Source organism: Hylaeus volcanicus, chromosome 2, assembly GCF_026283585.1.
Source record: "Hylaeus volcanicus isolate JK05 chromosome 2, UHH_iyHylVolc1.0_haploid, whole genome shotgun sequence".
Classification (NCBI taxonomy): Eukaryota; Metazoa; Arthropoda; class Insecta; order Hymenoptera; family Colletidae; genus Hylaeus; species Hylaeus volcanicus.
The window spans coordinates 3,971,429-3,992,195 of NC_071977.1; the positions used below are offsets into that span (position 1 = coordinate 3,971,429).

At 34.2% G+C, this 20,767-nt stretch overlaps 2 protein-coding genes across 6 annotated transcripts; one reads left to right on the forward strand and one right to left on the reverse strand.

Annotated features, from left to right (window-relative positions):
• The first annotated feature begins 23 nt into the window (after positions 1-23).
• LOC128885165 (protein aveugle) lies at positions 24-1,128 on the forward strand. Its single transcript, XM_054139031.1, has 3 exons — positions 24-402; positions 563-676; positions 750-1,128. Exons 1-3 carry the CDS (start codon positions 364-366, stop codon positions 924-926), a joined length of 330 nt encoding a protein of 109 aa, XP_053995006.1. The 5' UTR covers positions 24-363; the 3' UTR covers positions 927-1,128.
• Positions 1,129-1,849: 721 nt separating this feature from the next.
• Positions 1,850-20,550, reverse strand: LOC128885161 (RYamide receptor-like). Of its 5 annotated transcripts, XR_008459553.1 has the most exons (11): positions 19,400-20,550; positions 8,944-8,995; positions 8,408-8,610; positions 6,984-7,132; positions 6,652-6,770; positions 5,364-5,590; positions 5,047-5,147; positions 4,622-4,712; positions 4,422-4,540; positions 3,766-4,119; positions 1,850-3,582 (listed from the first exon to the last, which is right to left on the reverse strand). XR_008459553.1 is itself a non-coding variant. In XM_054139025.1 (10 exons), exons 2-10 carry the CDS (start codon positions 8,993-8,995, stop codon positions 3,876-3,878), a joined length of 1,305 nt encoding a protein of 434 aa, XP_053995000.1. In that variant the 5' UTR covers positions 19,457-20,550; the 3' UTR covers positions 1,850-3,875. The 5 variants fall into 5 exon arrangements, 4 of the variants coding, with proteins under 4 accessions (XP_053995000.1, XP_053994997.1, XP_053994998.1 ...); XM_054139025.1 differs by having other exon boundaries at positions 1,850-4,119; positions 19,457-20,550; XM_054139022.1 differs by having other exon boundaries at positions 1,850-4,119.
• Positions 20,551-20,767: the final 217 nt, after the last annotated feature.

Consider the following 20,767-nt stretch of genomic DNA (forward strand, 5'->3'; position numbering starts at 1 on the left):
TGCTAGTAACATGGTATTCTAATTTATGGTGGATGCACTGCATAGTAATAAAATGGTGTAGTTACATGATGATCATACAGAAAAGAATAACAATAATTGTAATTTTCTAAGATTCATTTAAATGTTTTTTAATTTTATGTTCTGGTATAATACAATGGCATAATTCCAAACGGTGTCTATATCTTATATCATTTCTTAGAAGTACGTCTTTGGAAAAAAATGACATCACACTGTACTTACTGACAACAAACGCTGTCAATATCTTAAAATTGTCCCTTCTGGCTTTATTTTTTTCATTAATGTTTATATTTCTTACAATCAAGTTCTGATTGTTATAACTTTATATTTTGTGTTTTAAATAAAATGGTGGAAGAAGTAGTTAACTCTACTAATAAGTTAAAGGTATGTTAATTTTCTTGTGACATTAGATTCTTCCTAACTTTTGCAAATACTATCATTGGAAATTAATGTATTCCATTTGTCTTTACTTATTTCAAAGCACTTCTGCTTTTCCTAATAAAAATTTGTTTCTTATTATTTGCAAACATGCCAACTATTGTAGAATAAAACTACTCGACCACGACCAGTTTATCTGTGGAATGTGTTAGATGTACAAAAATGGTTAAGGAGGCACTGTAGTGATTATTACCAATTGTATCATGAAAAATTTTTATATGTAAGTATTTTGTGATGAAGAACGCATATGTTCAATACAAATGTATGATCAATGATATATATGTTTATTTAAGCATGATATCACAGGAAGAGTATTGTTAAGAATAAATGAAAATATTTTACTGAGACTTGGAATTGATAATGAGCAACACAGAATGGATATTTGGAGAGAGATAATGAAATTGCATCTTAAGACTGATATGTTAGAAATCAAAGATATTGAACGACGTAATAATATGAATTTTGATTAAAGTAATTGTTTTGATAGACTAAATGAAGTCAATAATGTGGATAAAACAGCTTTATTTTTCATATTATCTTACATTATGTGATATTTTACACCTTATAGTGATAGTATGATTCTGCTTCCTATATTTAGAAAATTATAACAATTGTATAAATGAGTTCTGTACCTTAATACATAAGTATAATAAAGTATATTTTGTATCTCAATTATAGTTTGGTTTCTACTCGTACAAACTATAACACGAAAAAATATTTGTAAATCTTAGTGTATAAATGTGTTCTATTAGTGAAGTTTCGCTATAATGAACATAATAAGTCATTAATTATTTTTTCATTTATCAATAGATAGAGAGTAAAAGATTCAAATAAATAACTTAATGAAAATTTTATTTATTGAGAATAACTGTTCTTGATGAAGTTTGTTGATCAAGTTTAAGCAATATTAAGAAAATAGTAAAACACACAACTTAAGAAATAATTCAATTCAGCAATAATACAGTCCTCCACCTTAATGTTGATTATGTGGGAGAGCTTGTAGATTCAAATTTTGGGGAATTAAAAAATAACGATTTAATTAAATTAGATGTATATCATACTTTTGAAACATTTCATAATTTTGTACATTCATTGCTCTTTTTTTCTACACTGTACATAGTGCAGTTTCATTTTCATAAAATATTATGAGATTTTGAATATATACATATAAAATTTACGAAAATAAAATAACAATAATTCGTTTAACAGGAAATAATGTTTTTAATGTTACAATATCTTAATATAATACTATATTTCAACAGAAATTGACTTGACTAGGAACATTTATTCATTGCATTAACATTATTAATTATAGTAACATCAATATTTGTTTTAAATTATTATTTTAATTTATGGTTATTTAATAAAATAAGTTGATACATTAGTATCCACATTACCCTGTTCATTCTAATTTTATATAAGTGTACAGATACAGGTGATAGTAATACATTTGAAAATACATATTACATATTTCTTAATCATTATTCAAATACATTTTTAAGTTTGTCATGTATTTTCTTCATTTTGTACAGAATTGTTTTTTCTGTAATTACAATGATAGCTTTACTATTGTATAATTTTATTTACTGTATTGTTAAACAGTTTGAAGAATATTTTACATATATCAATAATATCTTTTAATGTTTCTTCTAGCTGCTAACATTAACATGAAAAGCAATTCAGGCATTAACTTTTGTTTTTGCAATCAGAGTTTGTTTAAGACTTTAGCAAAATTCGATTTTGAACTGTTTCCAAGATAAATGGAAAAGCAATCTGGTTCTCATTCTAATTTTACTTTTAAAACTATCGGATAATGTTATAAAGGCTTTACAATGTAGCCCTATATATTTTCAAATTTTCGTGTAGGCTGGAATAGTAAAAGAATGATGAACATAAATGTCTCAGTTTGTAAATTGCATCAGTAGATATATTGTTGCAAGTGGTAGATTCATGTTTTAAAATATTTTATCACAGAAATTAAAAATACTTGTTTTACAACTAACATTACTATCTAACTAATGACCTAAATCCACTATTTATATTTACATAAAAAGAATGTAATGTACTATCACGACCATATCACTTTTATGAAATTATTCATTTTAATTTTGTCATGTTTCATATTTTACTATGTATTTATATAAGGTGGATTATACCCATGATAACTTTTATGGTATTTTGTTTGAGATTTATGAAATCACATTTAGACATTTTTAACATTATTATATTTGAACATCTTTGAGAAACTATTGTCTCTTTGACATCAATGCTAAAATAGAGTCTTTTCAGAAGAAACTAAATTTATAATGCTTAACGTGTACAACATTTTTATGCAGTTTGAACAATATTATTTTAATAAAAATATCACAGTCTTACGCATCTTTAGGAATTTCTTCATTCACTCGAGTGACTATGTTCTCAATGAATGTAGAAGCAAGAAAGAAAACTGAATTTTAATACAACTTTGAAACAATACGACTTTTTCAATTGTTTTTTTATAAAATCATAATTATATTAACTTTTGATACTGAATTTTCGTATTGTGTTCATTTTATCTTTCCTGCGATTACGTAATTATTTCTACGAGTTCTATTATCCGCGATCTATCATTAGATTTTTGGTAATACTAGTATTAAATATAAAGAGGAACATATATATATATATAAGCTTATTAAATAGATTAATAGAAAATTAAACAATCGATGTTTAGGATGACCTTTATATATGTATGTACAGATATAGTATGATTGACTTTAAGAAGTTAAGCCACCTTTGAGACCAACACAAATCGAATCAACCATATTGCCTATCACGATGTACAATTTCTGTTTACATTTAGTGTTCAAACAATAATAAAAACATGACTGATGTAAACAGCTTGGTTTCGTTTAAATACCATAGTTCTTATAGATTTCTTACAGTCTCGCGTCCGATATTCTTTAAATATTTAAAATTTATTTCAATTGGACGCCGCCAAGATGGCGTAACTCCATAAGTTGATATGAGAAATTTAGTTCTTTTTATCACTGATGAGTATGAGCAACGATCAGAGTAAGTAACAAAAATACGCGAGAGGTAGTCAGCATCCAATCCGTCCATTACAGCAAAAGTGCGCAAGTTAAACTCCTAAAAAACCGAATTTTTTCTATATAATTTGGTAGAAATACTTTAAAGATCTCAAGCAATTTAAATATTAACAAAAGAAATCTGTTTTTTAACCCAGACGAAAAAGAATACATAAACCCCTTAATGTGAACACCTCTGCGCTACCGCATTTATACATACATATACATTTATTCGTGTACTTACGATATATGCAACGTCACGGTATTTACACTTGGATGAAAATTCAATCTCGTTTGTCACCAGCGCTATATAAATTAATTATACGATTCATCGAATCTTTGGCATTACAAGCTCTACTTTATCCTGCGAGGACTTTGCTCCGATTCCGGTACAAAAACGTATAATTCTTCACTTTTGTTAGATGACGACGTGCAATGATTTTCTTCAATGTTATCCGCGTAATGGCCGATTCTATCGCTTCGTGTACATGCTTCATGGTCGTCGATAAACGAATTATTCGATCCTTTAATCTGTACACCTTTTTGAAAAGATGTCACTGTCGGATAATTGCCGGAATTCGGGCGTTTCCATTCGAATCTGTAAAATATTAAAGGGCAGTTGTAATATGGTTCATTAAAAATAAAAAAATGTATCGTTTATAATTGCAATTGAATCCCTTTTATATCGTACTTTATCATTTTTCATTCGTTTCATGAATTATTTGTGTTTGAGTTTCACGAATTTTTGTCGTCTCGCCGAAATTTTTCGTTATCTCGGAATAGTTAGTAGTATTCTTATTCGAGTTTACGTGAGAGAGAGAGAGAAGAGAGAGAATTGTTCATCGATGATTTTCAGCGGTCAGTTAATTTTACTAAGACGATAGGTACCGAAGGACATACCTAATGGAGGTTCGCGAACTTTGCGTTTTATTCATTTCTGTAGTATCTATCGGTGGATTGGTTGTCGATTTACGCCATTTGAAGGGACTTCTTTGACGGAATTCCCTTCTGAAATTGTCCTGAAAATCATTTAGTGAAAATCATCTGTGTAAATGAAATTCTGATAATAGTAAATTTATTTCGTTATTATTTATACGTACCGTATATATGCCGTAGATAACTGGATTTACGCTACTGTTCGACATGGCTAACCAGTCGATGCAAAAAAATATATAATGGATGTGTTCGTACCTGCAAAAATGGTTGTACATGATTTCTCCTTTTAAATAGTTTGCATAATGTATAAGTTGTTCAATACGTTAGTCTAAGGTGTATGTATTCACTGAAATGGTTTCTTCGATTTTTCTAATACTTTGAAGATTTCCAAAATCTTTATATTCTACATCACTTTTTAATGAATTACTCGCATGTTGTTCGAACAGAAGTTTCAAAGGGGCCATTGAAAAATCAGAAATTTGAGTATTTTTACGTCATTGGGAGAACCGTTGAAAGGGTGGGGGAAGAGACTTTGGTTTATTATTAAAAACTTAATTTACGTACGAAAGTTGATTCATAAATTACTTACTGGTTTATTTCTGGATACATAAATTGAAGTACGAAATAAATATGGAAAGGCAGCCAACAAAGCCCAAAAAGGACCACGACAGTAATTAGCATTTTGATGACCTGAAACAGTAACAAACAATTAGATTCAATAATAGGTAATTAATGGAGAAATAGATTATGTTTAATTGTAACTACAGTACAATTACTGACATTCCTAATGCCAGAGAAATAGAGAATGAAGAAAAGACACTTATCCTACAAGCTTACTTATTTACATTCACTTTGATTTTTCCCATTCAAAATCAATTCTAATGCAGAAGTGTGAACTTATCGTACCTTTATCTTATTCTTTATCATATTCGCATCCCGAGAATCTTCTGCATTTCCGGGTGCTGTGCTGCCCCACAGTTTCAATGCCACTCTTGCATAGACGCAAGAAATGATCGAAAGGGGCATTAGATATTGCAAAAATGCCAACACCGCTCCGTAAATTAACATCGCGTTCTGTGAAAGATTCACGTACATGCAGATCGACTTGAAATCATCAGGGTTGCGTGGATCCGCTAGAAGTTTGGGAAACAGATTCGTTAAATACGCTTCAGGTTGAATTCCGAGGAAGATTAAGCGCGACTAAACCGAGTATGACGTTAATATGGAAATGTTGATGATGATTACACGTAAGCAAAACAGCGACATTCATTTGTTTTGCTAGTGCCGATACTTCGTAGACAAGCAATGAGGCACAATTGCGTAGCACTGTCGCAAGCAGCTCACTATAGCTATCTTATTACTACAATTGTGGTTAATATGCCGTGAGAAGATAATTAAAATGACAACGAATGGAAAGTAATAGAAGAACTTGGGTTACACGAAAAATGTATAGTTTTCATGTCAGTTCAAGCACTTACTCCAATCTCATGAGTGCGTAAAAATACGTGCCTACATATACAGGGTGTCCCAAAACTCGGGGAGGAGCCGGAAATGGGGGGTAGCTGAGACGATTCTGAACAACAATTTCCTTTGCAAAAATGTCGGATGGGGCTTCGTTAAGGAGATATTAAGCGAAAACCCCGACCAATCAGAGCGCGCGTAGACCGTTGGAGCGGCCGCGGTAGCGTAGGCTACGCAGTAGGCGGCCGACCAATCAGAGTGCGAGTATGTCGGTGGAGCGCCCGCAGTAGCGTACGCTACGCGCTAGGTGACCGCGCTCTAATTGGTCGGCCGCCTAGCGCATAGTCTACGCTACCGCGGCCGCTCCACCGGTATACTCGCGCTCGGATTGGTCGGCCGCCTAGCGCGTAGTCTACGCTCCCGCGTATACGCGCGCTCTGATTGGTCGGGGTTTTCTCTTAATATCTCCTTAACGAAGCCCCATCCGACATTTTTGCAGAGGAAATTGTTGTTCAGAATCGTCTCAGCTACCCCCCATTTCCGGCTCCTCCCCGACTTTTGGGACACCCTGTATATACTTGAAGCATACGATAATGTTTTTTTTTGTAGTAAATACACAACGACAGACAAAGTTTACATTCTTCAGACAAGACTAGATGGATGAATTGATGAAATAAATAACTGATGCATATGGTACACCAATTTATGGGATTTATTTAATGTTTGATCTTACGGTTTTTGTTTTTCGCTTCCATAACACGATGTGCAATTGCCACTGGTGTCGCCAAAATTCCCGAAATTATCCAAATTGTAGCGATGACTAGTTTAGCAGTTCGTTTGGTCGGTTTCACGCTATAATAGTAATGCGTTCGAATGAAAGACAAAACGATGATTACAGAGTTCGATAACAAATTTACCGCGTTGACCGGAACGTCAGTGAAATTAATGTTAATATCGATCAGACGATAGTAAATTTAAAAAAAAAATTAAATAATAGTCTTTAACGGCTAATAATCAGGTCGTATTAAGTTAACGATTAGTAAGAGGATATACAAATCAACATACCTGAGAGGTTTCAAAATCGCTCTGTGTCGATCAAGTGCGATTGCCGTCAGTGTGAAAATCGAAACGTTCACAGAGAGAATTTGGACAAACGGGCTGAAAGGGCACATAAAATAGGGCAGGTCCCATCTTTGCAGTAGAGCCCCTTGAAACTTGAAAATTAAAAATGGTTAGTGTTTTAACTTTCATTTTGTCCACGATTTTGGAAATTCACAAAGTCGATCAACGATTGTGTACAAAACGTATTTTGTAACAAAGCGGCACTACCACTGTAATGAATAGCAGTCACGTTTATAATAACTATACATATATATCCATGGTTTCCAAACTCTTTGGGAGGTGTCCCTCTCTCAAAAAAAAAGAGAGTTAAATAATGTGACACGAAACATTTTTCCATCGTGTTTTCGAAGTAAAATTAGATATTGGGCGTATTCATTAAATGTGATAAGTAAAATATTTAAAATAATAAAAAAGAAATAGGAAAGTATATTTCTATCGTGTTTAAATTTTAATGCTAAATGCGTTACACATTTCTCTACATTAAAAATACTCCGCTTTCTTTTTAGATTGTAAGGCAACTACCGAGTTTGAAAAACACTGACCTAAGTAGACAAATAAATAATTGTCTATTTTACAAGCATGTAGCACTTATCAAAGTAAACGAAGAGTGCTTGATAAATTGTTGAAAATAATAGGAAAAGAGAGGAAAACGGTAGCTCCGAGTAATCTTAAGAAATCAATTGATTTCGTCTCGATTCTAATGAAATGTCAACAATGACTACATGGGAGGCCCATCTTATCGGTCGATTGAGGATACAAGAGCGATGAAAAGTACATGTCTTATTCGAACTTGACGAGTTACAGCTATTTTCACGATTCTCATATTTTCAATTTTAAATTACAAGCCGAGTTAGTAATTAATAAACCAAAATAATCGATTCTATTAAGCTGTACGATAACTCTTTGCTTTTCTTAATGGATGATTAATGAGTCGATTATATGGTAATATATCCCGTAGCGAATTCAATTAGGCGTACGTTGCTTTTTACAAACGAATAGATCATGTAGTTTCAAATTTAAATTCGTTAGAATCTCATTTTGGAAACGATCGAAAACATTCGTTTACTTAACACAGATCTCCAACGTTGCATTTCTTCGGCATTGTATACGAGAAAGTGCTAATACTTTTGTGTCGTCAATCGGCCACTTTTCTATTGTAAAATAAACAAAGGCTAATGTTACTACGTTTCTTATAAGCCTTGATAGATAGATTAATTTAATAATGCTTATTCAGTAGATATAACACTGTTAATTGGCTGAATAATCTATTTGCAGTAATTCTGTGGTAGTGATGTATAGAGGGTCTCTAAACTTTTTTCATTTCTGCGAGGGCCTGATATAAATATACGTGCAAATGAACATCTTACCCGAAAAGGAATCGAGAATAAACCAATGACGATGTCCGCTAATGCTAGGTTTCCTATAAATATGTTTGTTACATTCTGCATTCGCTTGGACGTCCCGATTATCCATATGACAAGGGAGTTCCCTACTACCGCAAAAATAGATATACTTCCATACAGTATGCTGAGAATGACGAGAGGTAAAGGCGAGACTTCGTGCTTGTTCTCTGAAAAATCAATAAAACATCGACATCAATCCCTTCACGCCTGATTTGTTTTTAAAGAGAAAAGGAACGCATTTATTTAAAAAACGAATTTGTTCCACAATAATTTACGCAAATTGCTACGATACTAATTTTATCGAGAAAAAGGAGAAAACACACTTTTACATAGGTGTTAGTTCTGTTATTGCCAGCCATGATGTTCGTTTTTGTTCAAATTTATGCTTTTTTTAACAAAGGACAGCTTGAATTGCAATCATCCACAGACAAGAGATACACGTAGAAACCAATCATTAACAATTTAACAATAACTGTAGTCACAAATAATGAAATTCGTACCAAAATTAATTTCCGTGGAAATATTCGATGAAGCGTTCACGGCGAGGTCCATCTGAAACAAGGCCAAAATAACTTCTATTTTATTATTACAATTTCTATTAATAATTACCCAACATACTTAACGTATAAGGGTACGATGTACTTGAACAGGTATTTTTATCGGATGTCGCATTAAAATAGGCTGCATGTATTACCGTAATATCTATTAAAAATTTTCATCTAATGTCATCCCTAGACTGTGGATGTTTATTCATTTATCTGTTGCGTATATACATATATGTATATGAGAATAAGTAAAAATGCAAAAATATATAAAATGTCAACAAAAATATACACGTTACACCGTTCAGAAGATGAGGCATACTTTCATTCAAGTTTCAATGCTTACTCTGTATCTGTAGAAATATAAATTTGCGTAAACATCGATTGGTCTTGTCAACTGAAATTATCGATAATAAGCACGAAAGAGAGGCAACGAGTTAACACGGGAGGTAGAATGCGTCGAAGGCATGATTTATTCATACGTAGTTCGCTTCATAAAATTTAATTTCCTGATAACAAAGTTCTAGCAGTTTATCTTTAGTAAAAGCTTAAACGCGTTGTGCATGTTTTTAATTGCTTTATAATGCGTTATTACGTTATTAAAAAATCCCACCAAGTCATAAATTGCATATTTAATTGGCACGCAAAGGTTACCAAAGTATTTATTGAAAGCATTGAGATCTTCCACTTCGCACTTCATTTTTATTTCGAAAAAACATGAATGAAAAATGTATTAATTGTAACTGATCGAAGAGGCTAAACAACTTTTTTTTCTCTCGTTGACGTAACAGATTGCAGCTGTTCTGCAAATCTAAATTGATTGATTTTTCGAATGAAGAGAACGAAATTTTTTTACAAACACATGTTTATTTTATTCTTAAAACATTTAACGATACAAACAAAAAATCGTAGAATTAGTGCAAAATTTATTTTTCTTCCTGCTCTGTTTCCGTCGAATCGACATCATTGGTTTTTCTAGTGATTAAAGTTGTCTCCTAATTGCACCACGAGAAAGAGGAATTTTTTAAATCCGTGATTACGTTCTAATCTCAAAACCATACAAAAAATAGAGCTGCTTCGTTATTGTAGCACACTCCTCAATTGTTTAGTCGCGCGATCAATTCATATTGCGAATAGTAACGTCCAAGTAAGAATTTAAAAAAAATTTTTAAATATATCAAGTAAATTCTAGTTACGTCGAAGCGTTCTGATCGCATAGAAGTAACAGAAGTGTGAATAGTGTCGTTTGAAATAAATACGTGAAGCTTTCAAAGAGACGGCGTACCATATTCTGAAATACCTCCGTGCACAGTAATTGGTGCTCGGTACAGAAAATTGGTTTGAAGGGAACGAGAGATTTTTATTACTTCGCAAATACAGCATACAGTCTCATTGTGTGGAAAGTTCGATAAAAGCTCCTTTGTAATTAACGAGAAATGGTCCGCGAAATACTGTACTGCGACATGTCCTTGTATGAAATAAAACCGTAATTGGATTCATTTCACGAATGTGCAACTGCGTTTCGTAAGGGCTTTCAAATAAATAAAGTTTTCACACTTCACTTGAAATTTTCGGGCTGAAATATCTCCAAAAATGCGAATACTTAACAAATTTAGAAACTTTGTCAATTGCAAGAGGTACTATGCTTTAATAATACTGTTGCCATTACAGTATACAATATTCACGTTTTAGTTCTTTGGTAAACAAATCGTTTTAGATGAAAACATATCATCGTCTGATCGATTTTAATTAACGTCAAGCGTTTATTGTTCTTCTCTCTTTATGAACAACGGTCGTAAACAGAATTAATAATTAAGCTTGCGATTGAAATAGTAAGAAATCAAACTGTGCTGGGGATCCTCTTGAATGTTCCTCTTTAAATTCATGATACGTTGATGAAAATTGTACGTTTTATATCTATATAAATATCATTTAAATGGACATTGCCGTTCAATTGGAACGAGAGATTTCCATTGTAAAGGGTGGAAGACGTGTAGGGTGAGACGTAGGAAAATTGGATATAAAATATTTGTGGTATCATTCGAATTGGTAGAGATGTCCAAGTGATTTTATTTACGTGATTCACTCCGTATGAAACCCACGTATTGGTTATTTTTTATTAGAAGTTCGTTGGCGATTATCGTATAAAATTTGCCGCGAACAGCATCAACTTCCACAATCATTCGACACGTGAGGTTTTCTTGAATTTTATCTCGAACATCTATAGATTCCGAATAAAGTATATTTCATTCGGATATACCTGGATCAGACTCGTTGTAGAAATAGACTCCGAAGGTTGGAGACTTTGACTTTACGGAGAGATTTTCGAATTCTTTAGAATTAAATGTCACTTCAGATGTTCTACATCGTTTTCTTTGAGAAATATGAAATACGGAATATAATACTGCCCGTAATTCAACTGAACGTAGTATATTTTCATTTTGCTTGCAACGTTTTGTAATCGAACTATTCTCTGACTTTTTCGTTCTAATCTATGGATTTTATATACTTGAAACATTAATGTTTCAACGTTAAAAGTCGCGATGGAACGTCAAAGTACGTGCATTATCAACGAACATATTACAACATGAAAAAAAAAACAAATTCAAGTGCAGATAATTTGTTAATTGGCTCTGGCTGTATTGTATTGTTTGAAAATGGTATTATTCGAGTATTTCAGTAACGTTCAGTTAGTATCACAATTGCATTCGTCGAATAATTGAATCACTGTAATCACTGAAACGTTTGAACCATAAATTCAAGTACTTCCAATACTAATTAGGTTTTATGTGAGTTTAAAGAGTATGCAATTGCCGTTCCGGTGTTTCCAACACTTGACACCGATGTACTTACTAGATGAAGCGAATCCGAGCGGCAATAGTGATTCAATTTCATCTACTTTTAATTAAGGGTCGATAGTTAATTGTTCAATATTGATTCATTTTCCACGGAATGTCGCGTATCTCGAGCATGTGCCTCCTGCCGCATTCGCTGCTGCCTTGTTCTCAACTTTATTCCACTTTATCCACTGTAATTATATTCCATGGAAATTAGCCCCAGACTTTGCAAACATAGAGTACCATTACGAGCATGTCGATATTATCTTCTACTTAGGGCTCTTCGTAATATTCAAATTTCATTTATTCTGTAAGTGCCGGGGATGTGAACCGAACCGAAGTATGCAAAGTGTTTCATTTTGGGTTCGGAGTGAAATTATTTCGCTCCAGAAACGTTTCACTCCAGGTGCGAATCAATTTTATATATTATAGTTTCGTTTCTGGAGCTGAATTGTTTTAAAAGAAGTGGTACAATAAATGTTCGGTTTCGGTTAAAAAAAGATCTACTAGCTGGAGAAAGTAGCGAAATTGAAACAGCTACGGAGCGAAATGTTACGAATTCTGTTTCGGTTCCTTTCATTCGCTCTGAGGTGGTTTTTAGCGTTTTTACTATTTTCGCTACTTTCAATATTTTAATACTGTCATTTTCTTGGCTTTAATCTAAAAAGTTCGTTGTCAGTTGCAGTGCCCTTGATCAGCTCTACGAAAACTACATTAGGACACGTTCATCGTGTTTTTTTCTTAATCCTTAACAAAAAAAAAAACGTTATCTTCTTGACTCTTCTTGTTGAGGTACTTCATTTATCCTAATTCGATTACTGTTTCGCTGGAATATCCATCTCCAAGACATATTCGCTCTAGCTGCGAGAGATATGCGCAAACTATCGGCACATGTTACTGTGGATCAGTGGATCGATTCCGTTAGCACTGCACAACAACCTCACACCTTCGCTAAACCACGGTGGTTCCTCTTTCGTGGATTTTTCGTGGAAATTTCCAAATTTTCATTATTTTAAAATAATACTTCAGCGAAGCTTCGAAAAAACTGTCTACGTGAGAAATGTATCGAACAATGTTTCTGATTTCGGTTGTAAATCATGCCTAAAATCGTAGTAGTTGTTATCGCGTGTCCGAGTTACTTTTAAAAAATGCGATGAAACGTAAATCGTTGTCGGTTGTCTTACGCAGAGATTAATTGCGAATATGTGATATTTAATATTGTAAGGCATTAATTTATTTGTATCGAGAACTAATTCTATGACGAATGTATCGAGGAAAATGTATGAAAAATGTAAGGACGTTGCGTTAAACGCGACATAATCTTCGCATTGGTTCACGGCGTTATGCGTCTAGTATACGCCCCGGTCACGAGGGACGTTTTGACAATACCTTGTTACTGCCATGCTTCCTCGGAACAATATGCACTTCGCGCTTGATAATACGATTATGCCATTTGGGCAACGTAACACGATCGTTCGAGGGCCACTTTAATATGCGATGTCTCGTCTGAACGGGCAACGTTACAAGAAACGAGATCGAAAGATTCAAGCGCAATTATCTTCAAAAAGCATTAAAAAATAGTAACTTTTTATTCGGATCGTACAAATATTGTTACGCCTATTCTAGTTTCAATAGGGAAACACATACATGTATAAGGTGTTTTCACCCTGAAGAAACGAATTTTATTGTGACCGATAATATAAATAGCTGAAAGATTCTTTTAGGATCCCTAACGGATATGGACAATTTAAACAAAAATCGGAATTTCTGAGCCGCAGAATTTCCCTTATGAGATCACTACGAGCTAGACTCGTAGTTTAGGCTGAATGATGTAATTAGGTACTCTATTCAAATTGACCAATGAAACTATCAACTTTGAACTACTGTAACGCAGGATACAAAGGTAGCATGAAAAAGATATTGCAAAACTTTTGGAATTTAATTGAAAATTACTCCCCTTAAATTAAATAGAATTATACACATTATTTTGAAACGAATAGTGAAACGGTCAACTTTCTACTATTAGATTTGTAGGGTGTAAAAGGCAGTATAAAGAGATATTATAAAACTTGTGTAGTTTAATCGAAGACTCTTGTCTTTAAAGTAAAGAAGTGGCACTTTGATGAATAATTTCTTTCGAAAAGAATACAAGAATGGAATACTATAGTCGCATAAACATCGGAATATAATGACGTTACTTAAAGCGCAATGAAACGCGGTAACGGTTCAGCGATCCGTTCATGAAACACGTGACTAGTAAACTGAACTAGGTTCGTTATCGTTTCGAAAACGGAAGCCGCTTGGCGCACCGAATCAAAGGTCATTATCGTGTCACGGTTCATTAGTCTTGGGTAGACGAACAGGTGGTGTTTTCCCGCCAGAAAATGGCACGAGGAATGCACGTGTTCGGTACAGTAATTTTACTTCGTACTCGTCGTATTTAGGTTTCAGAACGAATATTCGAATCGTGTGAAATGATGTCACAGACTGCGAAGCTAATTATAATCCATTATCGAGTACTTTGAAAAATTTTAGTTTTACATTATTTAAAAATGTAACAAATTGGCTAACATTTATTTCTAAATATCGATTGTACGAAACATATTTAGTTTATGAGAAATTTGTTTCTAGTAAAACGAAAAATGTTCGTTTTTAATCTCATGGCATGTACAGAGCGTGAATTTACGTAAGCATTTTCCATTACAAATATGAAAATGGAAAAAAAAAGCTAATTAACAGCAGGTAGCTCTCTCTCTCTCTCTCTCTCTCTCTCTCTCTCTCTCTCTCTCTCTCTCTCTCTAATCATTGCCAAGGCAAACAAACCCATAGAGAAGACCAGTAAAATATCGCACACTATAATTTCAACAGTGACCCCACTTTACGAAATGAGCGTTTGTAGAGTAAAATTTAACAGGCAATTTATATTTACTATCGCTGAAATTAGACCAATTCGACCGCTCTGCTTCCTGAACACGAGGTACACGTCCACGACCTAATTAGCCATCCCGATACAACAACTTTACGATCGCGCAGAGTTCGAGGAAACAAAAATTGATATTTTTCTCCCCAAATCTAATTAGAGGCTGAGTGTATGTCAAACAGCTTTACGTCCTTACGATGGGGTTCCTTTTTTCCAAGAGTCACTTTAATTCTTTGGACGCTGGTATAGTTTTACCTGCGATGTACACGCAGCTGAGGAAGCAATCAAATTAGAATATAGACGAAGAATTGGAACAGTAATACGATTAGTCTTTTGTACATGGTTTCCAACAAATTGTTATTAAAGTTCTTTGAGGGCAACGGGAAATGATGAAAATTGATAAAGAACATTCTCTTGAGGAAATGCTAAACCAGTTTACTGGATTGTTGGCCATGAATAGAACGTTACCTTTAACGATGCCCTATAAACAAACAAGAATACGTGGATTAATGGTATTTCTGAATTTTCTGAACAGAATCTGTTGGAAATTTTGCGTGTAAAAATTTAATATTATTTAATATTATTATGCAAACAATCGATGGAAAGGATTTGCATTTCAATTGATTTTGTGTTAGAAAGAACGACCGATAGTTTGAAATAAAGTAAATATTAATGATAAGATGAATAAATAAATATTTAGCTACTTAATCAAATAAATTTCACGAATTAATCGTTATATCTTAATAAATTGTTGGATGTGTTCGTAATTCATTGTTCAAATAAAATGTTGCCCACCCGTGGTCTCAAATCGTATAGAACGTCGAGTGTTTTGTAAACGGAAAACTTGACCGTGTTTGAGTGCATTGTATTTTCAATTTGTAAACATTCATCAGTTTAAAAGATAACGCGTGAAGGTCAGTCAATGCACGTGGATAAAGTAATATACGTATAGCGAATCTTTTATTTTGCACGTTTCGTTTTAACTCTGACGAAAAGGTTCATAATGTAATGACTTTCAAGTTGGAATAATTAGCTCTACTACTGTTCATTATAAATTTTAATTAGTTTGAGAATGAATCGGATCTAAAACTTCGTAAATTACAAAATGAAATATACATTTGTGTCTACGATACGCAAGCAGAAAAATAAACCCTGTAATATGAATCCAAGTGTGAAACAATCAATGAGATGTTCCACTGTAATTTGTCACAAAATTTTGAATGAAAATATTTCGATTTACCAAATCAGTGAAATTTATTGTGGAACTGCATTCTTATTCTTTCATATTTCGCAAAGATTCAGATTTTATCATTCACAGTAGGCTACCTGTAGGCATACGTGACTTTATCAGGTGACACATATCGAGTGCTATCACGTATGCGTGATTTTATACTTTCAGCCAGCATTTCCCAAACTTTTCCGTGAAATATAAGTAGAAAATCCTCTAAACCAGAATTGAATTTATAGTTTAGATTATTTTCATTGTACAAGTCTAAAAATTAATTCACGTAAGTAGTTTATTCCTCCACTTAAAGGGTTAAGAGCATTAATATACATGTATTATAATATATGTATACAATGTATACAAAAAAATGTATTTATAGTGTAAATAAAATCCCGATGGAAATATGAATATACAAATAAAAATTCAATTCCATTTTAGGGAGTTCATTGAAAGATTATCTTTACCGTGGATTTTGGTTAACGTTTTTTCTCTAATGAGGGTATTCATGGGTAAGTCTGACCACGTGAGAAACTTTTCATTAGGAATACTTAACAAGTACAACTCGTGTTTATATTAGAAAATTTCGTGCTGCGGTAAAACATTGGTGGGTCGTCGCTCGCGTAATGCAATGTTAGCATTATTATCACTGATAATGCAGAAACTATATTGGGTCCTTTTTGCACGATCAATAATGTTTCAACGTGCGATTTATATGTCACGTTCTTCTGCTATGCCCACGGTATGCGTGCAACGATCGCGAACTGCCATTGTGATGTTTGCGAATTGTGTCAAACTGTGTCAAACAGTCAAAAGCAAATTGTGTCAATGTACACACCAGCCAAAAATAAATCGCGCTGCATAATTCAATTAACAGATTGCATTATGAATGAAATTAGCACAATTCAATAATTTTATTCTAAAAATTATAATTGTCTGTTTATTTGTTTTCTTTATCGGTACGCAATTCTTTTCGCAAATTATTCGATGCATATTTTCTCTCTCAGCGTGTGTTCGAAAAATTATGGACGAAACGCAATGGAATGCAGATTTGTTGAATTTGCGTGAATTTAAATGGTTCAAAATGAATAACAAGGACAAATTCCTTGTTGAATTATCTATGAATGGCTTTCAGCATGAGCTTTTCGCATTTGTTGCGTACGCTATAAATGCATAAAATCTAGCGAGAATGGATTGGAGAGGGATAAATGAAGCGAGTAAATAGGAGACATCGAGGTAAGACACTTATAAATAACACGTCAGACACGAAGAATCCTTCTATGTTGAATATTCAGTCAGAACAGTGGAACGGTGTGCAGGAGTAATGTGGTCGAATGTACGAGAACGGTAAGAATAACGAGGATACGTATTTTAGACAGGTTGAATAAATGAGAATGCTCGAGTAGAAATGCGAGTATCATAAACTATAATCAATAAAATTCAGAACGGCATAGAGAGTCTTTGAAGTTCCAAGATGTGTGAAATGTAACACCAAGATCTTCGAGAGCAGGTCGCATCCATACAAGTCCAATGAAGTGAGATGATAAAGTTGAATCGACAGAGATTCGTAATACTAAGTCGTACCGATACGAAGACCTAGTTCTAGCGCCTTGTCTGGGCCGCTTATTATTTCTGTTTATTATTTTAATCGGAACAACGTTTTACAATTCCCTGTATGTATTTTTAACGAAATGTGTCGATTAATTTTTGCCTATACAATTTTTATTTCGTTCAGGAACACAATGAATGTTCCTCCGTCTTCGAGTATACTTTAGTTTGCCTATCAGAATCAATAGAATTATCCTCTTGTGGTGTTTGAAAGCGCACCTCTTCGCATGGAAACCAGTCAGCGGTAGTGTTCTGATTTTTTCACAATTTTGAAATGCTCGAGTCAAAATACAATCACGATGAAATAAAAAACCGAATGATAAAAGCTAAATCCATCAGTGCTGGCTTTGATTTCAAAAAACCATAGTACTGAACGTAAAATATTGAACGCTATTAAATATTCTAGCGCGATATTTTTTTTTACTGACAAGTACGTTGTATCAATAGCGAATCGAAGTTACTTTACATACATTGTTGCGTTATTCTTGTTGGAAACTCAGCAAACAGCATTGTTGATCCTGAAATAATCTATCGAGTGGAAACATGGTACTTTAACAATGATGCTTACTTGGCCATCTAGGTAACCTTTTACCGTGCATCAGATACCGTTCCTTTTTTATTCCAGTCCGTGTTTACTTTAAAAACTCAAGCATAATATAGAAGTTGCATATATTTTCGATTTTAAGATATATATATATATATATATATATATATATATATATATATATATATATATATATATATATTTATTTCTGATTGCGCATCGGACAGGTGGATAATAGAAACGCAAGTGTGCACGTACTTGAGTTTTTGCGAATGGCTTTTCGTTATATTTCCACTGTAAATTGAACTGTCACTTACTTGTCCCAGATTTCAACGGCTTCAACGACATTTCTTCTACAGTAGGTGGGATTTCTAACTTTTGCAAGGATGATAATAGTAGGGGAATAATATTAGGTGTTGATAGAGACAGCTGTAAACAAGACTAGTAATTTGAAAATAAGAAGGCATCGTATAAATAATTAGATGTTTTTAAGGAAACCTTTATGTTGGTTGCTTTTATAGAGATCTTAATTCATAATAAATGGAAGGGACTATTATAAATTGCGTTTACCTTGACAATATTTTTTGTGGAAACTGCCAAATACTGGTTAGAAACGAACAAAATTTTTATCTAAATGCAATTTTCAAGTAACTAATACAAAATCCATCGTGTTCTATTCAATATAAATTTATATACGAAGGTACCTCAGATAAAAGTTCCGGGGATGGAGCAACAACGGGGCCGAAAATAATAATTCTCTTCCATTGTTTGGTGAGATTAATATCCACCCCACCGAATACCGATTTTTACACGTAGAATGAATCTGAATTCGAAATTTTGTTATGGGCTCAAAGCAGAGTTATGATAAAGATTAATAATAATTCTACTTATATTCACTGTATACATTAGTATATGTAATGGATAGAAAGAAGTGACCTAAATACACAGAGCTGGAAGACGGACAAAATAATTTTTCTCTACCTAATCGCTTCCTGATCGTAATATCCTACTTAATAAGTAGACTGCAGATTTTTGTGCATTTAGACAAAATTTAATTGCGTAAGAAACTACGAATTGCACACAGTGCGCAGTAATATAAAAAATATTGGAAGCAAAGTTCCTATAATAATTGCAGAGTAAAATATTCATTTAGGTACAGTTTTTGTATGTACGTTTGCTAAGATTTTATTTTGCATAAAGATCAGCTGTCTACTAATGAGTAACCGGCTTGGAACTTGATCGCTAAAAACCATAAAAGAAAAGTATATATAATTACTACTCACAAGTGTGGTTTCTATCGAAAAGTCCATCGTGGAAGCGTTTGATAGGTGTCCCTTCACCTGCCAGTGTGTTTCCGGACGACAAGTGGAATCGATCGTTCGCGAATCTCGTTCGTTACGTGCTCGACATTCGTTCTTCGTCGAGCGAAAATCTATCGATTACAGCGTAATCGATCGCAGTTTTCATAATCGGCAGCGACTAAACCGTCATCTTTGTCAGCCTCTTCCAGCTTCCGAAGCCGTTACGTTCAATCTAAGATGCCATGGTTCGAGGGAACGTGTTTCGTGCGAATAAGACGAGCGACACGGCCCGTTTCACATTTATTTGCCGATCGAGAACTGTCGATCGCGAAAAACAGAATGGGGAATCTCCAATATCGCGGGTAACGTCAGCAACTTAATCTCCGAAACGTGCAACAATTTCGAATATTCCCTCTCGCGTGGTAGCCTCAGGCTACATCGTTATCACTCCACATAACATAGTTGGCCCGTAGTTTCTATGGCTTTTACAACACGGTAGTAACGTATATATCCTGGATACTTCGTAGTTTGCACACTGTTTGAACTTTCGAAAAGTTACCGCGTCACTTAGCCCAGCGGGTGATCCGATATTGCACGCGTCGACATAGTCTCGGCCGCGGATGCAAAACGGTACGTGTACGCGTTATTAATGATCGATATTGCCACGCACAGTCGTGTCTCGTGCGAGTCTGTTCAGCTCTATGTTAACAAACACGGTTGAGTCAGTTGCACGCGACGTTTGAACGTTGACGGCAACGGAACGCTGAAACAGAGTCACGTGATCGGATCAAAGGGCTTCGACAGATTCTTCGTTGGACCCTTAGGGTTGCAAATTGGTTTTCGCTTTAATCCTTCTTCGTTGCCCCGATAACTTCCTTATCCTCTTTTACTCAGATTCCGTGGACGAAAGTTTTTCGATCAAGCTGCATAGACATCGGTTAAACGCATATTTATCGATCGCTAAAGAATCGAAAGCGTCGAACATTTCCTTCAGGCTTCGTTCGTTTAAAATTTTAAACGTGACTGCTCGTTGGTTTCATGGCTCTTCTGTTCTTTGATGTAAATTGTATTTTTCGAATCGCACCAACGGACAGAACTCGTCGCGATTGGAGACGGTTCGAATCGGTGCGCGCTTTCCGAGAACTCGCGACGCAATGTCGTCGATTTTCACGATGTCTACCGTGGGACGCGAAACTTCAGCGGGCTTTCCTCGTAGAAGGAGATCATTGTCGAACCTGCGCTCTCCGTCGGTCTGTTACACCGATCGTTTCGTTTGCTCGGAGTGACGTTACAACGATGGCCAACGTGAATTGTACACGAAAATAGAATTCTCATTCCCATTTATGTTTC

Coding starts and splice junctions, on each gene's coding strand:
- LOC128885165 (XM_054139031.1), top strand. CDS start 364: ATGGTGGAAGAAGTAGTTAACTCTACTAATAAGTTAAAG. Junction 403..562: donor ACTCTACTAATAAGTTAAAG/GTATGTTAATTT, acceptor CAACTATTGTAG/AATAAAACTACTCGACCACG. Junction 677..749: donor ATCATGAAAAATTTTTATAT/GTAAGTATTTTG, acceptor TGTTTATTTAAG/CATGATATCACAGGAAGAGT.
- LOC128885161 (XM_054139022.1), bottom strand. CDS start 19,426: ATGGACTTTTCGATAGAAACCACACTT. Junction 8,611..8,943: donor TTCCACGGAAATTAATTTTG/GTACGAATTTCA, acceptor TTGATTTTTCAG/AGAACAAGCACGAAGTCTCG. Junction 5,148..5,363: donor TGATAAAGAATAAGATAAAG/GTACGATAAGTT, acceptor TTACTGTTTCAG/GTCATCAAAATGCTAATTAC.